The sequence below is a fragment of the Anser brachyrhynchus genome (genome assembly GCF_964034855.1).
Source record: "Anser brachyrhynchus genome assembly, chromosome: 3".
NCBI classification, from domain to species: domain Eukaryota; kingdom Metazoa; phylum Chordata; class Aves; order Anseriformes; family Anatidae; genus Anser; species Anser brachyrhynchus.
Window position 1 is genome coordinate 49837244 of NC_137696.1, and position 24217 is coordinate 49861460.

Here is a 24217-nt window from a genome sequence, read left to right on the forward strand (position 1 = left end):
AGATATTTCTGTTGCTAAACCAGATGAAAAACAGGCTCCTCTCCCTGTTACCCCCCACATTTGACATTCTAGAGAAATGTGTTTTTCTGAATGCTTTCCACATACGTTTTTGTTTAAAGAAAAAAATAACATGCAATATTTATGCTTCTTAAACAAAGGGCATATTTTCACTTATAAAATTTGAACTGGAATAATTAAATGGGACAAAGAGTACAGTTTGTATCAGTAATTTACTATAATCGTTCTAATGTTTCAGACATCAATAAATTTAGCTAGTTGCTATTTAACGTCAAAGTAATTACTCCAAAATGACATCAATTTGCCATCCCAAAGAAAACAAAAGTAATAAACCTTTCACTTTCGACATTAAAGACTCTTTCACACCAGTTTCTAACGTAAATCCTAGTTATACAATACGCTAATGTAAATATTTAAAAGGGAGAGTTAAATTATCTTTGCCAGGGAAGGTTTCTTAACCCCTATTAATCCATCTTTTATTACTACTATTAAATGAAACATTAACTAAATCTATCAAAGCTTGCACATACTTAAATATCTTTAATGAAGCAGCTTATATTTTTCTTCCTCCTTACAGCTTTCTAGTAAAGCCTTCTTCTCCAGTGGCTTATGGCACTTATGAAGGTCAAAAACCTGGTCCCAGTGAGAAAAGTGTGAAGTGTAACACTTATATGCAGAGAAAATTTAGTTTAAGTCTTCTCCCTTATGCTCATATGAACTGATGGCTTTTTGCTCTCTTCTACCTTTATTATCTGAAATTATATTAGCAAGAAATATTGTAATTCCAAACACTCATATGTTGTTCAGTCCTACAAAATGAGGATCTGAAAGCTATACTGGAAGAAGAATGAGAATTCAGTGATTTTGGTAAAATTGGAACTATGAAGTTGGTCTACTTCTAGGGGTGGGAGCAGGATGAGAAAGTTATCCAAAGTGTTGACAAAACATGGAACATTTCTTACTGTGTGGCCTGTTGACTAATGGACATTGCAACAGACTGGACAAATCATTGAACTTATAGACATTTTACGAAGTTAATAGTCTTCTACTTACAACTTTATAAAAGCTCTAAATAAATCTGTTCAGCAACAGCTGGAACTAGAACAAATAATGGTCAATGAGAACCAGAACATACGTTGTGTTTTCAATAAGAACGGAATTAAAATTGCATCTGAATTGTTGCAATTCATTGAATAGGGGAAAAACTAGAACTAATTAATTACTGTGGAACTAAATAAACACTGGTACTCTGGTGTGAGCCTGAGGGCCTATACACATAGATTCCTTTTTGATATCAAGGCTATGCTTCGTTACAACTAGAAGAGCCAAGATTTCTCTGAGTTTCACTATCCTGTGTGTATAAAGGAGATATAGGAACCAAAAGCAAATTTACCAAGCTCTCAAAAGTGTTCCATTTAGGGATCAGAACTCTAAATAGAACTATGAGAACTAGGTATTGATTGTAGCAAAATGGTGTAACCACTAAAAATTGATATGGACCATAAACTATGTGACAATACCAAACCTGTGCAAAGATGAAATACTTTGAGCTTCCATCACTGTTGAGTCATCAAATGACTCAATGTTGTAGAAGTCTTTGGATATCCAAGAGAATGCATATGGCATTTATTGTGATTTAATAAGCTCTTAAGGCTATTCTTTAAATAAGGAAGGCTAGTTAAAATTTGCCTCCCCACACACCTTTCCAGTTTAAATAGGCTGACACTTCAAATTCATGGACATAGCATTCATCTTCCATTCATACACATAGCAAAATATTTAATTGCACACATTTGTATTGTGTCCAAAGGCCACAGTGATAGATTTAGATGATTCTTACTAAATCTAAAATTACAAAATGCTGCTATTAACTATTCAGGTATTGAGTACTCCTCATGTTTTGCCTGTTGAGTATTCCTCATGTTCTGCCTCTCTCTGCTCATCATTTCCAGTCAGGTTGAAGGTGGCCCGGCAGTTTACAGTTACACTGAGGGGAAAAGTGCCACACTGCACTTCACTAAGAGGCAAAAGAACAAGCTGAAACTATATAGAGATGGCAGCAACAAAGAATCTGGCCTCAAAATCACTATTTTGAGAAAGTAGTGGTGTAACTAAGGCATGAATTTCAGGAGAAAATAAGGTATGAACCTAAGGAAAGAAGGCAGTAAGGGGTCAGGGAAAGAACAGAAGATAAGCGCAATATGAGGTCATGAGGTTTCTTGTAAACTTATTGCAATGGTGAAGTCACCATTGTATGTACCTGTTTCCAAAATTGTCCATGTCACAGAAGAAAAACCACTAGCATAGTTTGATAGCATACTGAGCTTTAATCTATAAAGAAGATTAAATTCAAAGCTTAACATTATAAAAGAATAACAAATACTTTTTAAAACAAAAATACAAGATAACACACGGTTCTAACTTGGTTCCTCCTGTTACCAAAGCTTAGAGTACACATTTTCTGGGGTACAATTCCAATGCATACAGTGTTTCCTATCACCTCAGCATATATCCATATGTTGAATTAAAATGAAACATTTTTATTTGCAACATAGCTTTTCCAGGTAAAAGCTTGAGCCAGGGTGCTATTATGATTAGCTAGTCACATGTCAGATCCCACACATTATTTAAACAAACCAAAATGAAATCACTGCTTGTTGCAACATTCCTTCTTTTCCATGTCAGTTCCTAGATGCCAGCAGTCCATCTACCACTGCATCGATCAATCCAGCTCCTTGTAACTCACAGCTGTTTAAGAACTGAACCTTTATTTACTTGGGTCTCCTGCTCACATCCACAAGTTCTTATTCACCTCAGGCACACATACAAAAATGTTGGGAGCTGGGGGGGAAATGACAGAGAAGGTATGAAAACTTGTGAGAGCTTCTTTCAGACAGCAAGGAGAAACCCTCAGGCAGGGGTGATGTGAGTAGCCCCTCCTTAAGGCAATGCTTTATAATTTGTTCAGCTTTACCTCTAGTGGACCCCGAGGCAAAGCAAAGAGTTGATGGGGACAGCCAAGTGTAGGAGAAGAAAAGGTTGACAAAACCGTTTAGCCTTCTCTGTCTCTTTAGAGTTAGATTTACAATTCTGACCTATATCAAATCTATGCTTTGTGCAGAATCATGCTGAACCAGACTACTATCCACCTTACTCATTCTTGGTTTGCTGTGTTAAAAAAAAAAAAAAAGAGAGGGCAGGACAGAGAGAGAGAAAGACTACCACAACTTATATTGGCAGGCACCTCAAAAATGGATAAAAGGATACATTTTTGTACTAAAATCCTAACTGTAGAATAACTGTTTTGAATCGGTTAGTGGTTGCATTCTCATTGCATGATCTTTGGTAAGCATAATAATAAACACTAAATGAAGCAAAATATTGCCATTGGTGAAAAATCTGTTTAGTTAAAAACTGCAGAAACAAGTCAACAGCAATTTACACACTTCCCTCAGTTTTGGAAATCTGAAGCATCCAACATTGCTTGGACAAAATTGAGAATACAGTAGACTTTTCAGCGTAACTCTACTTAAATGACAGTATTGGTTAAGAAAAACAAGGTATACTATTGAAACCAAAATACATAGAATCAGGTTTCTTTGCTAATATTTGCCAAAGAACTATTAAAAAGAAAAAAAAAAAAGAAAAAAAAAACAGTTTAAATGCAAACTTTTACATCTCCAACACGTTTTACATATTTCAGACAACAAAAGAATGCACATACATTGTATGTGATAATTTTTCAAAACTAGCCATTACATTTTCACAGATTAAAAAAAGTCTGTTTAAATATTTCATTTCTACAAAGTGAATTTACATTTTAAGTACAAAGTGCAAATACTACAGTTGTTCTTATTGCCTTTTGGTGAGGAAATCTCCCACATGTCAAAGAGATCTGCCTTGGATCAGTAAGCTGTTCACCCTTGCTTCTTAGAAACTTGCTGAAAGACAGTTGGAAAAATTTTCATTAATGATGTCCTCAAATAATCAAGTATAAACATTTATCTCTTTGTATTTCAGCGGTATCCACATGCTACTGTCAGGACAAGAATTCTACACACACACACACACACACACACAGGAAATACAATGATCCTGCCTTGTAGTCCTTCATGGCATATATGAAGAGGGGTATGAGCAACATCTTTACCATTTCTTACCTGTAGCTGCTTTAAATTTATACATATCAAACACTCAGTTCTAGCAATTGCCTAGGCAAGTCCCTGGTGCAATATACCTTTCAATGGCATGTGATGCATACGGAATGGGCTGCTGGCCAAAGTCTTATGAACATTCTATAGTTTCCTTGTAAACTTTAGGCTAGGCTGCAAAAGATCCTTTGGGTCTCATTGACAGTATGTCAGTATGTATGTGTGTGTTTGTTGGACAGGGTGGAGCTGAGAAAGGGAAATACACGTGGCCACTGCCTCCGTTGGGTCAGATCCATCATGTACTTGACCTCATTTAGAACAACTGCTGGTGGTACATTAGTACATCTATATCTGCCTTCTTTCTGTAAGTTTCAATGTGTGTATACAACTACAGATGTGCCCATATATAAAAAAGTATTCAGCAATACATGCATAAGCACACACAAACATATATTAGAACTACTATAATGCACTAGTCAAAAATGAGCTTTTGAATGCCCACCTCCTGAGTGATACCAATCTGATCACTCCTTCTCAGATGAGTGGTTTCTTTTAACCAGCTTCCCAGTCCAATTCCTTTCTAATAACTTCCTTTCAAGTGAAAACTTTTGTGATGAAAGCCACCTTCTGCATTTGCAGCCTTGTATTGTTCAAGTATGAAACTGCCAACAGATGGTTTGCTGAGCCAGCCTTAATTCAAGGCTATCATTTGTCAGCAACAGCTTTTAAAATAATTGGTGCTGATTCAGCAAAATTATTGGACAATATTAAAAAAAAAAATAGAAGCTCTAGGACACTTTTATTACAGATTCTGCAAGTCAGAATCAGATTACAAGAAAGGGGAGAGGGCTTGTCATGCTTCAAGTGTAATGCACGTGTGCCAGTAATTGCCATTATATAATTAAAATAACCCCTTTGAATGTTCTTGAGTTCCGACAGGATAATTATTTTCAGGCTGCTTTGTTTAAAGTGTAAGTGATTTGTGGAGGGAACTTGAAAAGTTAAGACCACAAACATTTGTTTAAACAAACAGAAACTTATCACATCCCTCAAGCTGTGAGAACATTTTATATTCCATCAAAGGTATGTTGGAGGTCTCTGGTAAAACCCACAACCAATGTTGAGCTTGCCTTAGGAAGTGTGAACCTAACATCAAACAAATCAGAGACAAAGCGAGTAACAAATTGGCTAGCAACAATGACAGGAAGGCTTCTTTGGCTTGTGGGGAGGTTCACCCTGGGTTCATTTTTTAACAAATTAATATAGCTTTCTGATAGATGGGAAGACATTGACCACAACTATGGTAATGAGGTATTTTTAACCAAATTCCTATTTTCCCAGATACAGGATTACCTGAGCTGATGTTATAATACCCTTATACGAATACCTTTAAAAACAATTCATCACTGGAACAGATTCCCCAGGAATGTAGTCACAGCACCAAGCTTGTCAGAGTTTAAGAAGCATTTGGACTGTGCTCTTAAGTTATATGGTCTGAATTTTTGGGTAGACCTGTATGGTGCCAGGAGTTGGACTGGATGATCCTTATGGGTCCCTTCCAACTTGGGATACTCTATGATTCTGTGATTCACTGATGTTTTTGTAGGCATTAACCATTTAATTTCTCTAAAGAATACAAAAGTGAGGCAAGAACAGTAAGAAGTTGATTCTCTTACTAAATGATTAAAATAATTGGCAGATTCACAAGTCCTTCTTCAGACACATGTAAAAGTATCACGAAGTTGTGCCCATGTTGTCCAGAAAAGTGAATCTTTGGGATTAATGATTACAAAAATAGAAATACAGACATAAGAAGATTTTTTTTGTTTTGTTTTTTAACTTTCTCCCTTGTCTTCCATTTGAACCTCTCCTTTTCAATGTCTAATTTACCTTGATTTAAAAATTCTACTTTTGTGCCTTTTTAGCTCTGAATGCCATGTGTAACCAAAACTCTATGAGTGAAAATACACTGGTGTTATTCAGAAGGGCAAGACAGAGTCTTTACAGAAAACTGATGCAAAAACAAATCATGGATTATGTTGTCAGGGCACTTGACATTTTATTTGTTGCAATCATTCTACAGACCAAACCAATTTTAGTTTTAACATACATCATCAGACTGATGCAAATCCTATGTTCTCCAGCATCATTTTACAGAGTCAGCAAAGGCATTTCAAAGTGACAGCTCTTTTCTTTCTACTAAGATCTTAAAAGGTATCTAAAACCACTATAGAACAATTCAGTGGTACTCACAGAATATATAGATTTTCATAGGGTATGGGAAATACATGGCTTCTTGTACAAAGAGTAATTTCAATCACTGTAAGTTTGCATCTATGGTATGACACAGGAAAGTTAACAGAATTCAGTTAAAGCAAAAGGTGAATGAAGATGCAGCACACTTTTTAAAAGTGTATGGGAATTCTGTCATTCAGGAATGCAGAAGACTTATATGAAGGCTCAGTTACAGTCATGTAATTATCACTAGCCTGGATGTCACTACACTTTACTAGGAACATCCACAGGCAGGTCTATTCCACTTTGCATTTTGGTACATTTACTCTGCACCTGTAGTTGACTGAATGACTTTTCTTAGATAAAAACAAAACCAAGATTTGTTAATTAGGATGCTGATCTATGTTTTCTTGTAGAATAGCAGACTAATGCATTCTGAAGCTGCAATGATACAGAAATGGAGATTTTGCTCTCCTCAATACTCACCTGCCTGCTGGATGAAGTGCTCTCAGTGTTGGTTTTAGGGGCTGCTAAAAGGGGGAAAAGAAAACATTGTAAACATGACTTGCAAGTTATATGTAGCATCCTAAGAACTGAAGCCCTCATTTTGAAAAAAAGCAATTTTTAGAGCAGGGTAACTGCACAGCTTTCAAATAAATGAGAATATATTACACATCTTTAACTGAAACATCTCTCTCTCTCTCTCTTTTTTTTTTTTTTCCCTTTCCTCAGTATCAGCATTGCTTCTTTCATATGAAAGCTGGATAACAGCATTTCTGACCAGCTAATACGTGGCATTTGCTTTGGACAGACTGCACCTATTCAGTATTGAGTATTTCAAACTTATTAAATCTTTAGGAGTAAATATAGCCTATTATGCTTGTGGGAAAGAAGCATGTAAAAGCAAAGACTGTCTGGAAGTATTCACTTTACTTAAAGATATTGCACAGGAACAGCTCTAGCAGCCAAATATGTTGTTCACATTTAATCTGCAAAACAGCAAGGTTATTGCTGCTGGCTTTTAAGTTTCTGCTTAGTGTCAAAATCCAAGATGGTTCTCTAAAAGAAGAGAGAAATAATAAAAATAAAAATTGATAAAAATAAACCAGTTATATCAGTCTGCTGGTTCATTCAATTTCACAAGCAAACTTGGGAGGCTGGGGAAGAACTTACCCTCTTGGTTTTCTGTGTCAGTTTGCTAGTCAATCAAGCTGCATTCAGACAAAGACAAACTAAAGAGGACCTTAAAAAATGCTTCAGAAATTACCATTCCCTTAAGAATATATGTTTTGCAGCTCTCTGGCTTTTACATTGCTTCAAATGGTTCTCACAAGACACCTGGGTCTCACACAGAGTGACACAGTCACCTCCTTATCTCAGCTTTCACACCTCAGGTGACAGGGTCTCACCCAATCCTAGAAATACAACTCTAGCCCTAGGAAAGTGGTGATTGAATCCTTTTGTGCAAGTAAAAGGATTATCAGTAAGGAAATTTTAACTACTAAAGCAGGAGAGACAAAAAAAATACTGATATTCTAATAAAAGCTATTTTATGGTCTTGTCTTAAAAACATGTATTGTTAGGAAGGCAACCAAATGATCTAGTTTAGAAATGTTTTCCAACTGGATGCTCTTAGTGCAAAAGTATTTTTTCCTTCCCAAAACAAATATTCTTATATTTATGAGCTTTCTGGGGGAGAAGCACTCTTCTGCATAAGAATCATTATTACTTCAGCCAAATGTGTGTGATCTTCATATAATTTAATGTATTTTAAAACTTACTATTCTGAAACGGGTAGTTTATGGGAAGCAGGAGAATCCTATTTTTTTTTTAATTTTTTTTTTTCCCACTGGAATGGGCACTGGAAAAAATGGATCTTGGTTTGAATCTTGCTATAGCTTTCCTTTATGTCTTGGATCAATGATGTCAGACCCAATTTCACCTAGTATAAAAGCAAAGAGTGCTAGCTACAGCAGGATAAAATTGTTTTGAGGTGGATGTTAAAATATGAAGTGACTATAGTGGCCTCCGTTTTAAGACACTGGATTACCAAATAGTGTAAACGAAAAATAAAGTGTTACATTTCTTTTTTCCACATTTATAGCATAAAGACAACAATATTCAGCCACCCTCATATACAGTATTTTACCTTTGCATAAGTGAAAATTGCAAGGTATTATTATTAAGTCCACAAAATATCAGAAAAAAAAAATCTTGATTTCATGTTTGTTTTGAGAGATCAATTTCTGTGAGACATGGACAATTTACTTTATTAGTGCAACATAGAGCTGTTCCTCTTTTCTGCAACATACCCTTTCTATACTTGAATATAACCATTTCCCACTTGCCATGCTCTTCATTTCCTATGACTCTTTTATTTTACTTTCCTGGCTTCATCTTAGGGTCCAAAGCAAACAGAACAATTTGCCCCCATTCATTTTCTACAGCTTCTTACAGCATGGAGTTACTGTATATGTTCTTCTATTGTTTACAAAATATTTTAGATTCTTCTTCTTTTTCAGGAATTGTGTGATTGAATTCTGCAAGGACCGTTATACACTGTAAATAATTGTTCCTCTTTCTATCAGTTTTGCAGCAAGGTAACTGGCTGTGTACCAGTAGTTGTCCCACCTGTTTGGTAGATGACCACATTCCTCACATCATCTCTAAACCACATTTGAGAAATAAGTCATTAGAAAGCTCAACAATGTTTTTGCCTCCCAGCAGGAATCCAGGAAAGCATGGGTGTGATACTTGCACTCATTCAGAACACATCACTATAATGACATTGAACAGGCATTTCAATAATGATATGATATCAATGGTATTGTATCCTCTTAGGTTTCCTGCTCTAAATGTAGAAGCATATATCGAACAAACAAGCATCTAATGGGCTGAAAAGCTTTTGTTTCTCAGAGCAAAGTGTTAATTTGCATACCCAGAAGCTGCTTTCCTGTCATCTACCCTAAGCAAAAGCTATAGGTTGAAAAATCTAGACAAAAAGATAGAAAAGGTTCTTACTATGGCGTTTCTTTGTTTCTGCTTTACCTTCTTCTTTTGTTACTCCCAGGCAACCCATTAATTCTTGAACTGACAAGGACTTATCATTGTTCACATCACAGTATTCCACAAACTTTTTCACACATTTTTTGGGTTTTGATTTCTTTCTTAGGAACCTTTTAAATGGCTTGATTTCTTTCTTTCCAATGTCACCACTGGAATTTTTATCTAGTTGTTTGAAATACCAGTGGACTACTCTCTCTTCCAGAGTGTGATTTGGATCAGGTTCTGAAACCCTGAAACAGAAAATAGGTGTTAAGTCTTTATTCTGATACAGAAACCCCGGGTTATTCCTTTGCTTCTGAATAGTTAAAGCATTGTTAGATGTTTTGCTACATAAGCCTCTCTGCTTTTGGCTACTAGTTTCTTGCAGTGAATACTTCTCTTTTCAGTTTGGCCAACTGCATCCTAAATTTTATCCAAAGGGCTATAATCTCCTTTTAGTTAATTATCTTAAGCTGTATTGAGGTCAGCACAGTTCTCAGAACATTGCACCTTCTCCTTTCATTTCCTTAAACAAAGAAAACTGAAGAGAGAAATAAACGAAAGACAGACATGGCAGGAACATGAAAACATATAATATACATAACTGAAGTATGTCAACAGTCAACATCACCAAATACCTAGACTCAATTACAACCCATGATGGATGCTTTCAGATAAAACACCAAAATGTACTGAATTACAGGGTGAGCTATAATAATAAATGCCCCCTCCTTTCAGGTAGTAAGCACCTGACCTGCAGATGCCCAAAGTTTGCCAACACTTATGTATTTTTAATTATGCCTATGGATGTTGAAAGCATTTATTTGTTTTAGAAGCAAGTAGGCAAAACATATATCAGGAAGGCAGCACATATTCATCAAGTAAAGGCTGACAAGAAAAACAAAGACCAAGGCACAGTTGCACCAGAAGCTACAGATAAATTTAAGTTGTGCTGCTGATGAGAACTCAGCCATCAGGTGTATCTCTATTTAGTGGACATATTCCACAGTGGTAACTTTGAAGTAAACTATCCTAGATAGATAGATTCTTGGAAATTTACCCTTTGTGAAGGCAGGAGAAGAATTACTTCTCAAAGTTCTTAACAATTCATTCACCACTGCCAGAGTCCTTTTAAAGACAAAAAAAAAAAAAAAAAAGGATCTGAAACCCACCGGCTAGAAGACAATGATGGATCAGAGACTGCATGCACCATATCTGTGGACAGTGCATCCAAAACACTCGTCAGGAACTCATTCTTCTTGGCCCCTGGACAACCTAGAAAAAACAACAGATTTTTTTTTTATTGTCTCCTATTTTTATGACATTCAACTTCCAACAGTATTTCAAAGTTAGAGATAGATGCGATTCATGGACACAGAACTCCCATAAATGGTGGAAAAATTTAGAACCTAATTCAAAGAAAAACACCTAAATTCAGGCATATATCTGTATCATAGAGCAGGAATAGAAAAGCATCCCTTTGATGTCTAGTAAGGTGGTTTGTATACCTTGGAGTCCTCTCTTTCAGATGGGGCATTATTCTTACCTCTTTAAGATGCTTTATCCATGTTTTCACATTTTGAAAAGAGCAGCTTTGAAATAATAGAAGTTTGTCCATCACACAGACCATTTGAAACATTGACTAGAAACCCACAGCACAACACCTCTTTCAGATTTCCACCTTTGCTTCTCTGAACTACCATTGGTTTTCTCAACACACATTCTCTTACTGTATCATTTTTCTGATATTTAAAATGGCAGTCAACTCATTTCTTCTTTCGCTTTTCTCTAGGAATTAATTACCACTATACAGTACTTAGCAAAATAGGATGCTGTTAGATGGTTCTTTGGATCACACTGTGGGAACCTATGGTGATGCGAGATCATCCACATAATTACATTCCTTATGCTACAAAACTTTTGTCTGAAAGAAACTGACAGCGCATTTCATACACATAATACATTAGATAAATGTATACTGAAAGATCCACTCTTAGAGCAGTGCAGCTGGAGCAGATAAATCCATCTGACAAGAGAATGGTTGTTGACACATGGAGGTATGCTTATACAGCACACCTGCTTCCTCTCTTCTTCCCTATAGCCCTGAGCCAAACACCAGGTCTTCACCTAGCCCTGTAACAGCTGAGTTAAATTCTAATATGATCCATGAGCAGTGACACAGACATCACAAGCTTGAAGCTGGAGGCCACCATTCACAGCTGATTCTGTGCTGGAAGCCCACTTACCTACAGTTCTTCTTGGAAGTCAAAAAGGAAAATGCTCTGAAGGGTTGTGGGAAAGGAAGATAAGTTAATCAGAAGGTATTTATTATTTTGTTAAACTTCTCAGTGGCTTCTGGAGCAGGTAGTAGAATTATCTGTGCCTGAAAAGCCTCATCTTGCCCAGCAAATTATTTTTTAATACATCCCATGTTGATCCAAAGAAATGAACCTGTGTTATATTAGCCCTGAGCTGTGTTACAGTAAGAATAACTCAGCTATTATGCATAGCAGCAGCAGCACCCATTACATGTTATTGTCCAACACATTCATGAATTTATGAGTTCCCTATCTCTTATGAGTTTGCCTTCTGCACCAGGGATATTTTATTGAGTAACTATGAAAGGCATATGACAGGAATTCAGTGAAGCAAGTTCCACTGCACTAAAAGTACCCATCTGAAACCAGATGTCACTCTCCTAGAAATGTTCCTTTTCCTTTAGTCTTTAACCAGGATTTTGGTGTTTTTTGTTTTATTTTGTTTTCTTGTTTGTTTGTTGGTGTGCTTTTATTTCTGCTACAACTGGAGTGAAAAGGGAAAAAACCAACCAACCAAAACAAACAAAACAAAAACACACACACACAAAAAAACATAGCTATGATTACAATCCTAAATTTGAGTTCAGTGAGACAAGCTCTTGAGCTATCTCTGTCAGCTACAGAAATGATAAAGGTGGCAGGAGATTAATAGGGAGGGACAGAGGAGCGTATCAACAGGCTCCTGGCAGTATTCAGTACATAGTTCAGAAGTATACTCTTTTAGAACAAAGAGTTTTCTAGTAAGTAAGGTCAAACTAAGTTGTGCACTGTGATTTAAATGAAACCCTGTAACTTTGAAAGTCACAAAAGCCCTTCCACCCAGAGATGAGCAGACAGAGCCCAAACTGCTCCAATCCAGAAGGCACATCCAGCCACGCTGCATGGCAATGTGCCTGAATAAAGCAACCAAGTCTCTAAGTAATCTGTTGAGTTCAGCACTACATCTTGCCAGCACAGATTCTATGCTGGAGGACCAGAGCTGGTTCTCTTCAAAGCACAGGCAAAAATTGCTCTCTCCAAGGCTGCCCACGTAGAACTGTCATGAGTGATACAAGCTTCATCCATTTCTTGCTGGGGTTGTTACTGTCATAAAACAGAAGCCTGAATCCTACTCCAAACATGCGTTGTGAATTGATACAGGGCTCTTGGAAACTGCAGACAGTAATACCTCAGTGTATAACAATGCAGCACAATAAGGAGACAAGATAATTTGACTTTTGGTTTGTTTGTTTCTCTTTTCTTTTTGGGATATATGATAATGTTAATATCCAATTTGATTTAGGAGCACCATCTGACTTTTTCATGTCAGTTATTAGTGTATTCCTGAATCATCTGTAAGAAACAAAAAAGTTTGCTTTGGGTAGTTTCCACTGCTGTCCAGGGAGCTGCTGTGCATACATATGCTACAGATGTAGGGATCAAAATCATGATTTAGCTTAATATTTATGAGGTACAGTTAGGTAGGAGAAAGAATTAACTTTTCAATTCACAAGAAATCACAGGGGGAAAAAAATCCACAGTTTAAAGCCAATCTCTGACACTTTTTCCCAAGATTAAGAAAGGTTTCTAAATGTGCTTTGCATAAAGTTGCAATAGCAGCTGACAGTAACAGAAGTCTTCTCATAGAAAAGAAATCTTGCTGTTAAAACAAACATTATCTGTTGCTGTGGAACATTCTAAATTATAACTCTACTGCTTAACATAAAATGACACCCCACAAAATCCTCACCAGTTAAATACAGAGAAAATATTCAGTTTCTCCCAATTATAATTTTTGCTGATGTGTGGGCAATCACACAGCAATTTACCTCACAGTGAAATCTCTGTTCTTTGCAGGTGTTATTAACTCAAAATAATTCTCTGGAGGCTTCATGCTGAGCTTTAATTTTCAACAAACTTGCGGATGAAATGGCAAGACTAGGGGAGCTTTAGCTTGATTATAATGAATAATTCACTCTTAGTGGACTAAATAGAGAAAGGGAAAGCACAGTTTGTTATGAGAGCCTTATGTTTCTTACTATGGTTTAAGTGTTACAAATTTTTCTTGTGCAGCTGCTTGTCCTGTGTGGATTTGACAGCTTACATAAATAATAATTTTTTGTCAAAGTGTTGAAGTTGAAACCACATGGAGTTACCCTACAGGTTCAGAGATGTAGCACAAAATTGAGTGTTTGCTTTAAGGATAGTTTTACTCAGAGTAAACCTTAGACCAACAAATACATACCACAAATGGAGAGAATACACAAGCACCTCATTTCAACTACAGCATAAAGGCAATCAAAGAATCTTCATTATATTATTATATACCTCATATTTATATATATGTCTCCATAAACATATCTTACATTAATATGAATAATAGATTTTTGGAGTTAATCTGTGGATAGGTACCTGTAAACCTTCTGAAGTTGGAGGTTCCTGCTTGGTTGATAATAATCTATTACTGTCAATCTTGGAAGAATATCTTTTACTGAACATCTGAAGTTATAGCAAGAAACACATGTTCATTTTTTTTTAAATGTTCATACAATAGATAAGATTATTCATTTTAAAAGGGAGTTTACATTAATCTTCCTGCAACGGAGGAAACTCTCTTGAGTCGGTCACTAATGTAACTAAAAGTATGGCAACTTCTGACTACCAAATCTAAAATTCCCCTTTCACTTCCTCTTTGTTTATATGAAAATCAGACTTAGCAGTGTGCTCAAACACTGAAATATCTCTGTAGATTATAAATAAGTTTTGATCTGCCTGAAATCAGAATGAACAGAACTATTGATATTTCCTTTGCAGCTTGGACTCTACTGTAAGAGTGGTATAAGTAAAAACTGAATTTAACAAGATTTGTCAGTGCTAGTGGTTGTGCTTGGAAAGCAGAAAATGAAGGACAAATACTTTTTCTTGGACTCTTACACTATACAAATGTATATGTAAAGTTCATGACTTTATTTCTGTTGACCTATATAAATCACAAAAAGTTTGTGTTTGTCTCGTTATGCACAGGGCTCTCCTCATTTTATGGAGGACTTCCTGAGCTATGCCTGAGCCCCATTCCAGAAGGAAAAAATAAAAAATAAAAGCTTCCAAAGATGAGTCTGGGAACTGAAATTTGTAACTCTGCTGGAGACTAAAATCATGACCTCAACAGAGTCAGTGGTTTTATGGCTCATTACAGTTTTTCCCTTACTGCACCTCTGGGTAACCTCTCACAAACAGTAATTATCTCCCTCTTACTCTCTCTATCCTACAGGATTTGAGGACATCATCATTTCTCCTTGTTAACATCCCTCAGGTATTGGCTTTTTTTTATTTTTTTTTTTTTATTTTCTCAAATACTCTTACACATTAAAAGAATTAAGTTAAACTCCGATCCATATTCTCCCGTATCTGTGCTTATCCAAATTTTGTGGTTCTTTTCTTCCAAATGTATTCTTTTGGCCTAGCAATGAGATATCACCTCTCCCTATATATTCAGCTTCTCTTAACCTTTCTTCTAATTTCTTCTTAAATTGTTCTGTGCTTCAGAGCGCCAAGACAAGGCCATTCTTATAACCTTAAGACTGACCAGAGATCTTGCTGATGGCAAGTCTTGAGGAAGAATCCAATATGTTTTTCCCTGTAGCACTGCAGTCAGGGTTTTTGTGTCCTGAACAGACCAGCACAAAAATAATAAAGGACAGAACGGATGTTAGCTGGAGGGGAGCTACAGGTCCGTTGCTTTGTAGCCACAGAGCTCTAAGTCTTACAGGGAAGAAGTATTATTTCTGGAAAAGTGCAGGTATCAGATTTCAATTCTCCATGTTTATTTATTAACTTTGTTTTTGTTACTATTTTAAAATGATCTTTCTGTTCAAATTTCAGGGGTGGGGAAACAGAAGAGTCAGCAAGGGATGCTCTTTCAGGGCCCTACCCTCTGATCCCAGACATTCATATCATACCAAAGTGCAGAGAGTGGGATTTGCTGAATTTGAGTCTATTGAAATGAAGTGTCTCACCCATAACCATTATCTAAGCTCGGTATAAAGGAACACATTCAACACAGCCAACTTCCTTAGACTTTTTCTTAGAACAGGATAGGTTAGGATCTCCCTCAAAATGTATCTCTTCTTCCCTACTGAGGAAGCCTAGACCACTAACCTATGCTCTCAGATAATGTAAAGCTGCTTGTGATGAATTCTGTATGTCTGTTTTGTAAGTTCATTTAGGCTCAAACTACTCTTATTTTCCAGGTAAATGTTGTGGAAAGAAGGGATAATGTTCATAACAGAAACATGTATGATCCTATAAACAGTTTTTGCAGGCAACTGAATAACAAAATTGAGCTAGGCTGATAGGAAAAGCAGCTCGTTCCATTTATTTCAGTTCTTTAAATATTATTATTAAACAAGGAAAAGAAAATTAGAATGTCATAGCATAACACAGACAATGTGAAATGACTAACTTTTGACTACCACTTGTTAGTTTGATTATTCCTCTGTAAGAGTTTGAAAGGGATTTAAGAAGCAAATTTCTTGCTTCTAATTGTTCAGGGATTTCACTGTGAAAACAGGAAGAGATGAACTGTAATTCTCTCTAATGCCATGCAAAATACAAAGCAGAACTTGAGAAGGTCTGTGGATTTTATTTGCCTTTTTAAACATTATTTTGTGGACTCCTACCTTCCTAGTTTGACTAAGTCCAGGAAAAAGGTCTGAAAACTCAAATAAGGAGTTCTTGCTTCCTTTGCTGCTTATCTGGACACAAAGCAGCTGATGTTTTTATTAGGTAGTCGCTGCCTATACACTATCTATGCCAGTTTTAGAGGCCAAAGACATTTCAGTACGTTGAAGAAAATTTGAAATTATGAACATTTATGTTCAGCCTGAGCCAATGTAAACTCCTAACCTTTAGATGCTTGTCACCTTGCCACCAGAACATGATCTGCAATATAGCCATGTGGATCCAGTTCCAGTGTAAGAAACACAATGTATTTGGCCAAAGTGTTTGCACCATGACACAAGTCAATGAACCCACTGATTAGGACACAGACAGAAGAGCTTCAGGATTAGTAATGGGCACCCAAAAAGGTCAAGAAGCAAAAAAACAACTGGATCCAATTTTCAGAAAAGTTTGCCTTACAAATATGGTAATATTTCATGACTACCTGTCCCTGAGATATACAGATGGTATTTCTGACTGCAGTAACACTTTCTACTATAGCTTATTAAATTTAAATATTTTGAAATCCAGTTTTGTATAGTATGTTATGGCATCTGAATCTCCACGTTATCACTCTGAGAGTCTTAACAATTAACAACCAATATTACTCAGGGAGTCAAAATGCAATCTTTTTTAACAGAAATTTGCTACGTCTAATTTACTTGTATTTTCATTGTGCTGTTATGTTACCTCTCAGGAGATGGGTATAAATAACCATATTTAATTACCTCTATTTAAATATCCATTAAAAAGGAAAAGCTATTACAAAAGAAGTCTGTTGTTGCAATTATGGAAGTGACCTCACAAATAAGGTGCATGATTCTGGTCTCCTGCTGGAAAAATTGAACTATGGGGACTTGCTTAGTGGGGATGTTTTTTACATTACTTAATTAATCTAAGCAGCCTGCTCCTTGGAAATGTGCCTGAAAAACTGTCTTTTCTAGAAAACTTTCTGGATATCTCTTACTGAGACTGTTATCATTGGAGGCATCAGCTAAAAATCCCCAAAGTATTCATTCTCAACTAATGCCACAAGAAAGCTCTCTATTCAGATGCTAAGAGCATTAAAGTAAAATTAAAGCTACAGTCATTAAAGCAAAAAGATGAAGGAAATTCAGAGCTGAGTTAGAAATTCAGTCAGCCCAGAAGCACAAATTTATGAGAGCTATTTTTGAAGGGTCCCTGCCCACAGAGTGGTACCAGGTGTTCAGAGAAAAGCAAAGCTTTCATGCTACTCTGCGGTCCTTATTCTGTCATAACATGGGATGGATGGAGATGTAAAAGACAGCACTTCTTAAAAACACCATTCAACACCTCAAAGGGTCATACATACATGATAGGTGCACTTCTGAAACACTGCTTTGTTGTCTTTTTTTTTTTCTAAATCCAATTGTAGACATGATACAGAGCAACCCTACCTGTGGCTAACAAATGGGAAGTCCTAAAGATGCAGTGATGTGGTGTGTCTCTACCCTGGAGATGAAAGCAGTGGCAGAACCACCAATTATAACCATTTAACACTGCTACAGGGGCACCAAACATATTGTTGTAAAAGGAGACGGGGAAGGAGGTAACAGAAGGGAGGCAGAAGATCTAGATAGATTGCAAGCAGTCAGGTGAACTATCAGAATCTAACCCATGCTAGATTTTGCTTATACAGATACCTACAAGAACTGAACTTGAATTAGAAGTAAATTTTTCATCAATTTTATTTGATTATTTTTCTCCCTCACTTCCATAAATTGCAGATAAAAGAATTAGAAATTGGATTGCAAACACAGAGGGGAGCTGGGAATAAGGAGAGGCAGGGACGGCTATTTCTTGGATCATTAATTATATAATAAATTTTAACTCAGAATGAATTTTTACAGCAGTGATTAAAAGAGGTTTATAAAATGGAAATTCTGTAAGTAACTGAAGAGAAACGAGTCAGCAAGAAGCACTAAAGTATTACTTGAATGCTATGGAATGAACTAGTCCTTGGAAACCTGGCATCACAAAAATCTATCCATTTTCTTACGTAGTATTTAATTTGAGATTGGCAGTTGTTTCCTTCCTGGATACTCTCCATTAAACACGACAGACTTCCTCTGCAAATAACATTTCAAATCTCACTGCCTCATCCTTTGTTAAATAAAAAAGCTGTAAAATGACTAATACAAAAGCATAAATACATCCACACAATTGCTCATTATGAAACTTTTACAAGGTATGGTATTATGCAAGAATGAAACATCCTTAATTCCTGCTGAAGGAAGTGGGGATACTGTGACAAATTGCAGGCTCAGGCCTTAACAATTAGACTCTGTTCATTTAGTTTAAAAATGAAGATCCACTCCTAATTCACTGTTACCCAGCTCACTTCTCCAGGACTGACAGAGAGCTCTTTACCTCTAGCAGGATTGCAAACAAACTTTCTTTGCAAGTTGGCATCTGTCTGGAATTGGATTCCCCAAGCCAAATATAATAGTGTCCCTCGTTAAACCACAATAAACTAATATTCAAGTAATGATGAGCTTGACTTTATCCCACCAAGAGCAGGGCAATTCGGAGTTAAAACCGATGCCATGCTTAATTTGCCATTTACAGTAAGCATTGAAGAAATGAACACATAGTGCTTGGTAGCAAAGATCCTGCAATGACAGAAGCACAATGGAGTAAATTAAAGATGGAGATGAATGTAATTATGGTTCTAAAGTGTCTGCCAGGAGGGATGCAATGCAGCTGACTTCATGTAAAATAGTTAACGGCCTTTGTTTTGATTACAAAGTGCCTTGGGTCATCTTACACCATGGAGATCCAATTACATGATAGCACTCCATTATGGATTATGAGGACAGTTTCCTCACTGGACCACTACACTGTATGCTAGTTTCATTGTGTACAGTGTGGTCTGTTTCCCTTGTGTGCTGCACGTCCTAGATTTGCTTGGGAACCTAGCTGCAGCCTTGTCAAAACCTGGATTTCATTATATTTTGTGCAGAAGCCCACTCTACAACCTTTAGCACAATGATAATCAGGTTGCCCAGAGTCAGTCATTTAGTATTAGCAAGTAATGTCCGATAAGGATGAAAAGAGAGGGTATTGAAAACTAAAAACCCTCTCAGGCTTACTAATTGTGGGACAAAGATATGGAGAAGTACTCTTCAACAGACAGAATTGTTCTGAAAAAAAAAAAAAATGACCCCACTTTATTCACAGGCTGACATGATAAGGACTGTTTGGAACTGATGTAACATTGAGCTTGGGTACACAAGTATAGGAACATGTGTCTTATTTCTGGAGCAGACTATGAAATCTCATTTGTTGACAACACAACAACAGCAACATAAAAAAGGGGTTCTCTGGCATCTTGCTATCTGCTGCTGCATAAATTCAGACAGATGGAAACAAGACAAATGTGATTTCCAGACATGGATTTTGCAACAGCAAGTGCCTGCTTATGGGTGAATGGAACTGAAATAATGACTCTGATTATAATTCATTCACTCCACATTTCCATCCTAATGCTCCTGTGAATACTTCTTCGATATAAATGTGTGTACTCCAATATTGATGTAGTAAGTAGTGGTCATTTTCCATCTCAAGTGAATGAGAGTAAAGCTCTCATTCAAAATCATGCCATGCTTGGAGATATACAGCGCTGCAAATTCCAACTGATAAAGATGTGTCCGTGAACTTCATATGACTAGAGTAATTAAATCCTGTATAGATGACTATAAAAGGGTTCAAATGCTAAATTCTCATAAAAAATAAATTAAAAAAAAAAAAGGAAGAAATACTACTGCTTGTTTAGAAATGGAATGCAGAAGATAAGGTAGGGAGAATAAAGATGTTTAAACCTTTAAAAATGCCTGGGATTAGATTAAGAAATTCGATATGTGTGTGTGTATTACGAGGACAAGATAAACAGCTAAAACCCATCCATTTCTGTCAACTGATATGAGCACAGTCACAGAGGGATTTGTGCCAGAGATCAACTACATGTGCCATTACAAAAAAAAAAAAAAAAAAATTAGGCCAGAACAATTTCTCTGTGTGAGAAGTTCAAAATTTAAGGGACTCAGAAGGATGTGAATATATAGAAAGGGCAGTGAAAGGAGGAGACAAGCACAGAAATTAGAGAGGACCAGGTAGAAAACCAAGGGAGAGAAGAGAGGCACAGAAAACAGTGGGGAAAATAGCCGCTTGAAGTTTCAGGTGAACTCTCACAGACAGCCTGTGCTCTGACACAGACACCCCCACTGCACTGATGCTGATAGAGGACAAATCCTCCTCCACCATTCTCCTCCAAACAAAACTGTGGGTCACTGAGACAGCTCTGGCTTTCCATGAGGATGCTTCTGGTGGTTTTGTTTTCCCTGCTCCTGCCAAAGCCATGTAGATAACGTGTCTGAATCTCTTTGCATCTTTAGCTGCATTTGCAGAGACAAAGGGGTTTTATATCTTCTTATTGCTTCTGGCTCCCTCAGTATGTGACCACAAAGTCTCTCTCTCTCTCTCTCGGCCTGGCCAGAAAACAACAATTCCATCATGTGGAAAGTGTCAGGATTGGGTAATTTGGATTTTATTCTGGTGCAGAATTAATTTTTTTTTTTTTTTTAAAGAGCAAAACACCCTGTTCCATTGGCCAAATACCTTGCTGATGAGGGCACACAGCTGAGATGGGAGAGACTGAGGTTCAGCTCTCTGATCCAAACCAGACAGAGCAGGGGGTTGCTATTATCCCAGCGGAACACCCTAATCTTTGACACTAGGGAGTCAGGTTCAGTTCCCTGCTCTGTCTGGTTTGGATCAGTGAGTTGAACCTAGGTCCTCTCCTCCTCAGCTGAGTGCTCTAATCATCAAGCTATTGTGTCCACAGAAGGGTTCCTTTTGTTGTGAGCAAACTTCTCAGAACAAAGACTGTCAGAAACTAATTCTACTGCTACATTAAGACATTTTCTCCAGAAAAATAACAATAGCTTCAGACTGGACAGCATGTTCTTTAAGTTATGGCTTAATCCTGTGTGGTGTAGAGAAATGCAACAAACATCTTCCAAAAAACCTGGCAAGTAGGATAAGAGAGTGCTCTCACTAAATCAGATGAAAGCATAAGCTTAAAAACAAGCATGTGTTTCAGTGCTTTGCTGGATCAAAGCCCCTACACTTTACACACTGATGAGTTGAATTCTCAGTAATTTTTTTGCCTTGCACGTTTTGGACTCGTGATTTCTGCCTTACCAAACAGTAGAGGTGTGGGAACTGATAATTAAGCAGGACTTTTTCCTTCTGTAAGGCACTTTTTAAATGTTGGTTTTTTGTTGTTGTAGTCATTTTTGGTTTTGTTTGTTTGTTTGTTTGTTCGTCTTTCCCAGCATTACTTATTCACAAAAGAAGCCTGTTTGATATAGGAATTAATTAAGTCTGTTGGATTTTGTTTTCTATCTATAAATCCATTCTATTTAAAACTGATTATTTATCTTGTCTATTATTCAAGATAAATGTTACACTTAGGAGACATAAAGAGGGAAGAAAACACAACTTCTAGTGGGATAAAGTCAAATTCAGTGGAAAAAATATGGGAGCTGGAGAGAACCAAACATTCAGACATCAAGTAAAAGAACAAAAAAAAAAAAGATCATTCATATAACCAAAATATAATATAGGGTACTTCACTGGTTAAATCTCAATTTGATAGGTATGCTTCCATTCAAAACACATAATCTTCATTTCAGATGTCTTTCCTTTTTCTTGTCATGAAATTTGTTCCATTCAATTTACTAAATTTTAAATGAAAGGGGAACTCGGGGTTCTTACAGAATACCTTCACAAACTTCACCAAACGTTATGATTAATGACATGGCTTAGTAAAGCATCTAGGATTATCTTGAATATTAAGTGCATCTTAGGTTGTTCTAATGTCTGTGGTCTGCTGGAGCAGGACTGATATGATTTAAGCACTTCATTGATGTATAAAGATAGAAATTTTTATCAAGACAAGAGAGGATAGGAGCTCCAAATTCAAGTTTTACAACAATTTTTGATGACCTTTTGTTTTTCTGTTTTCTGTTTTTATGCATAAAATAATGATTATGTTTAATCTCTCACATATTTGAGGGATTCTATTAACGCTGGCAATGTGTTCTGAAATGGTTATCAGGAAAAAAATCATCAAAAATGGAACTGTATGGCTCTCAGAATAGATTTTAAGAATGAATTGCAGGGTTTTGTTTTTTTTTGTCTTTTTTTTTTTATGACAAGCATTTATCTGTAGACTCTACTGAGAATATAATGAGTATAGAATGTCCTCACTTTATCTTTCCTGTGTTAAAGCATTCTGGTTTATCTGTAAACAGAGATAAAACACAAACCAGGCAACTGGGGGTAGCCGGGTTGGGGAATGAATATTTTGCTATTGAAGAAAGGAGTTCAAATTTTGGTTAAATTACAGACAAACCCAATTAAATCCTACTTGTCCCCAGATTACATTTGCTACTAAGGGAAAGTGCTGAAGTTAAACAACTGAGTGGGAAAACTAATCTGTGAGGGAAAACTTGACTTGAGGCTACGTACAGGGACATTAATCCTTAATTTAATAAAAAATACATTTTCAGACAAATAAATAAATGCATTCATCAGTATTATGACTGAAAATAGGTTCGCTCATGAGTGTCATCTGACTATAAGAAATAAAAGGTACCCTTCTCTTTCTGTGCACTTGAACAATTTTGGAAGTTCATTGTAGAAGGAGGGAAAACCTCATCACCAAGACACTCACTGTGTCCCATAGTGAGCTGATTTGCTATATATCAGTCATATTTTTCTGAATTAAGAAAATAGCATCATATTACTGTTAGAATCAAATCTAGCATATCTATTTTCTTTTTTTCACCCTTGCTCCAGAACAAGTTTGATTTGGAATGAGGAGCCCAGGTTTAATAGACTTATTCATTTAATCATTTAATAGTTTTATGATAAGAAATGCATGCCTCTCTTCTCAGAAAAAAAAAAAAAAAAAAAGGTTTTGACCTGCTTCTAAGGGTGACTTTCCTTGGGCTAATTGCAAAGAATCAGAGCAGTGTGTATCTGCTCACATTACCCCTTCCCCCTCCAACCTTCCACATGAGGCGACTATCAAGCAAAGCCTGCCCACAAGATACCCCACAGCTAGAGATGAACGAGAGCTAGCAACAATAAAGCATTCACCCAAATGCTTAGCTAGGTCTGCAAGCTTAAAGCACAAGCAGCTGAGGAATTTGACAAAACAAGGTTTCACTGTAGAATAAACCGTACAGTTTTTACTCTCCCAGAAGATTCCTGCTTTTCCAAATAACCCTAGTTTCACTGAGCCACCTGCCTGTGTCAAGGAAATTAATGAACTTCAAAAGTAAAAACAACTCAAGATGAACAGTGACCCTGTTTTTCCAAACATCGGAGATGCCAGCACCACAGCAGTATGACTTCTTTTTTACCAAGTCATATAGGGAGCTGTAGATTAAAGCCTGATTTCTGGACCTTACATGTCCAGCCACTGCACTGTACATTAATCTCTTTCCTTGATTCACTTGCCAAGATTGTATGATATATGTCTTGAACCACAAGCTTGGCTCCAAGAGAACTGTGCACCCTTTTAATACAGGGGTCAAAAATGTATCTCAAGAAATTGATTTTTATAGGAACTTCAAATGAGTAGGTTTTTTTTTGTAATCCCTACTGAAAAACACATCTAGTGAACAAAATCCTACAGAGAAATCCTGCACAGCTCATAGA

General features: G+C 36.6%; 1 protein-coding gene across 6 annotated transcripts in view; it reads right to left on the reverse strand.

Moving 5' to 3' along the window:
• Window positions 1-2325: 2325 nt before the first annotated feature.
• Window positions 2326-24217, reverse strand: part of SMOC2 (SPARC related modular calcium binding 2) — a 147455-nt gene continuing 125563 nt past the window's right edge. For 2 of the 6 annotated variants that reach the window (XM_080585232.1, XM_080585236.1), the window contains exons 10-13: window positions 10622-10724; window positions 9426-9700; window positions 6891-6931; window positions 2326-3959 (exon numbers count right to left, since the gene is read on the reverse strand). In XM_080585232.1, the coding sequence (XP_080441358.1) occupies window positions 3936-3959; window positions 6891-6931; window positions 9426-9700; window positions 10622-10724 (443 nt within the window). In that variant the 3' untranslated portion in view covers window positions 2326-3935. Of the gene's footprint in view, window positions 3960-6890; window positions 6935-9425; window positions 9701-10621; window positions 10725-24217 lie in introns of all 6 variants that reach the window. The other 4 variants (XM_080585231.1, XM_080585235.1, XM_080585234.1 and 1 more) reach the window with 3 other exon arrangements.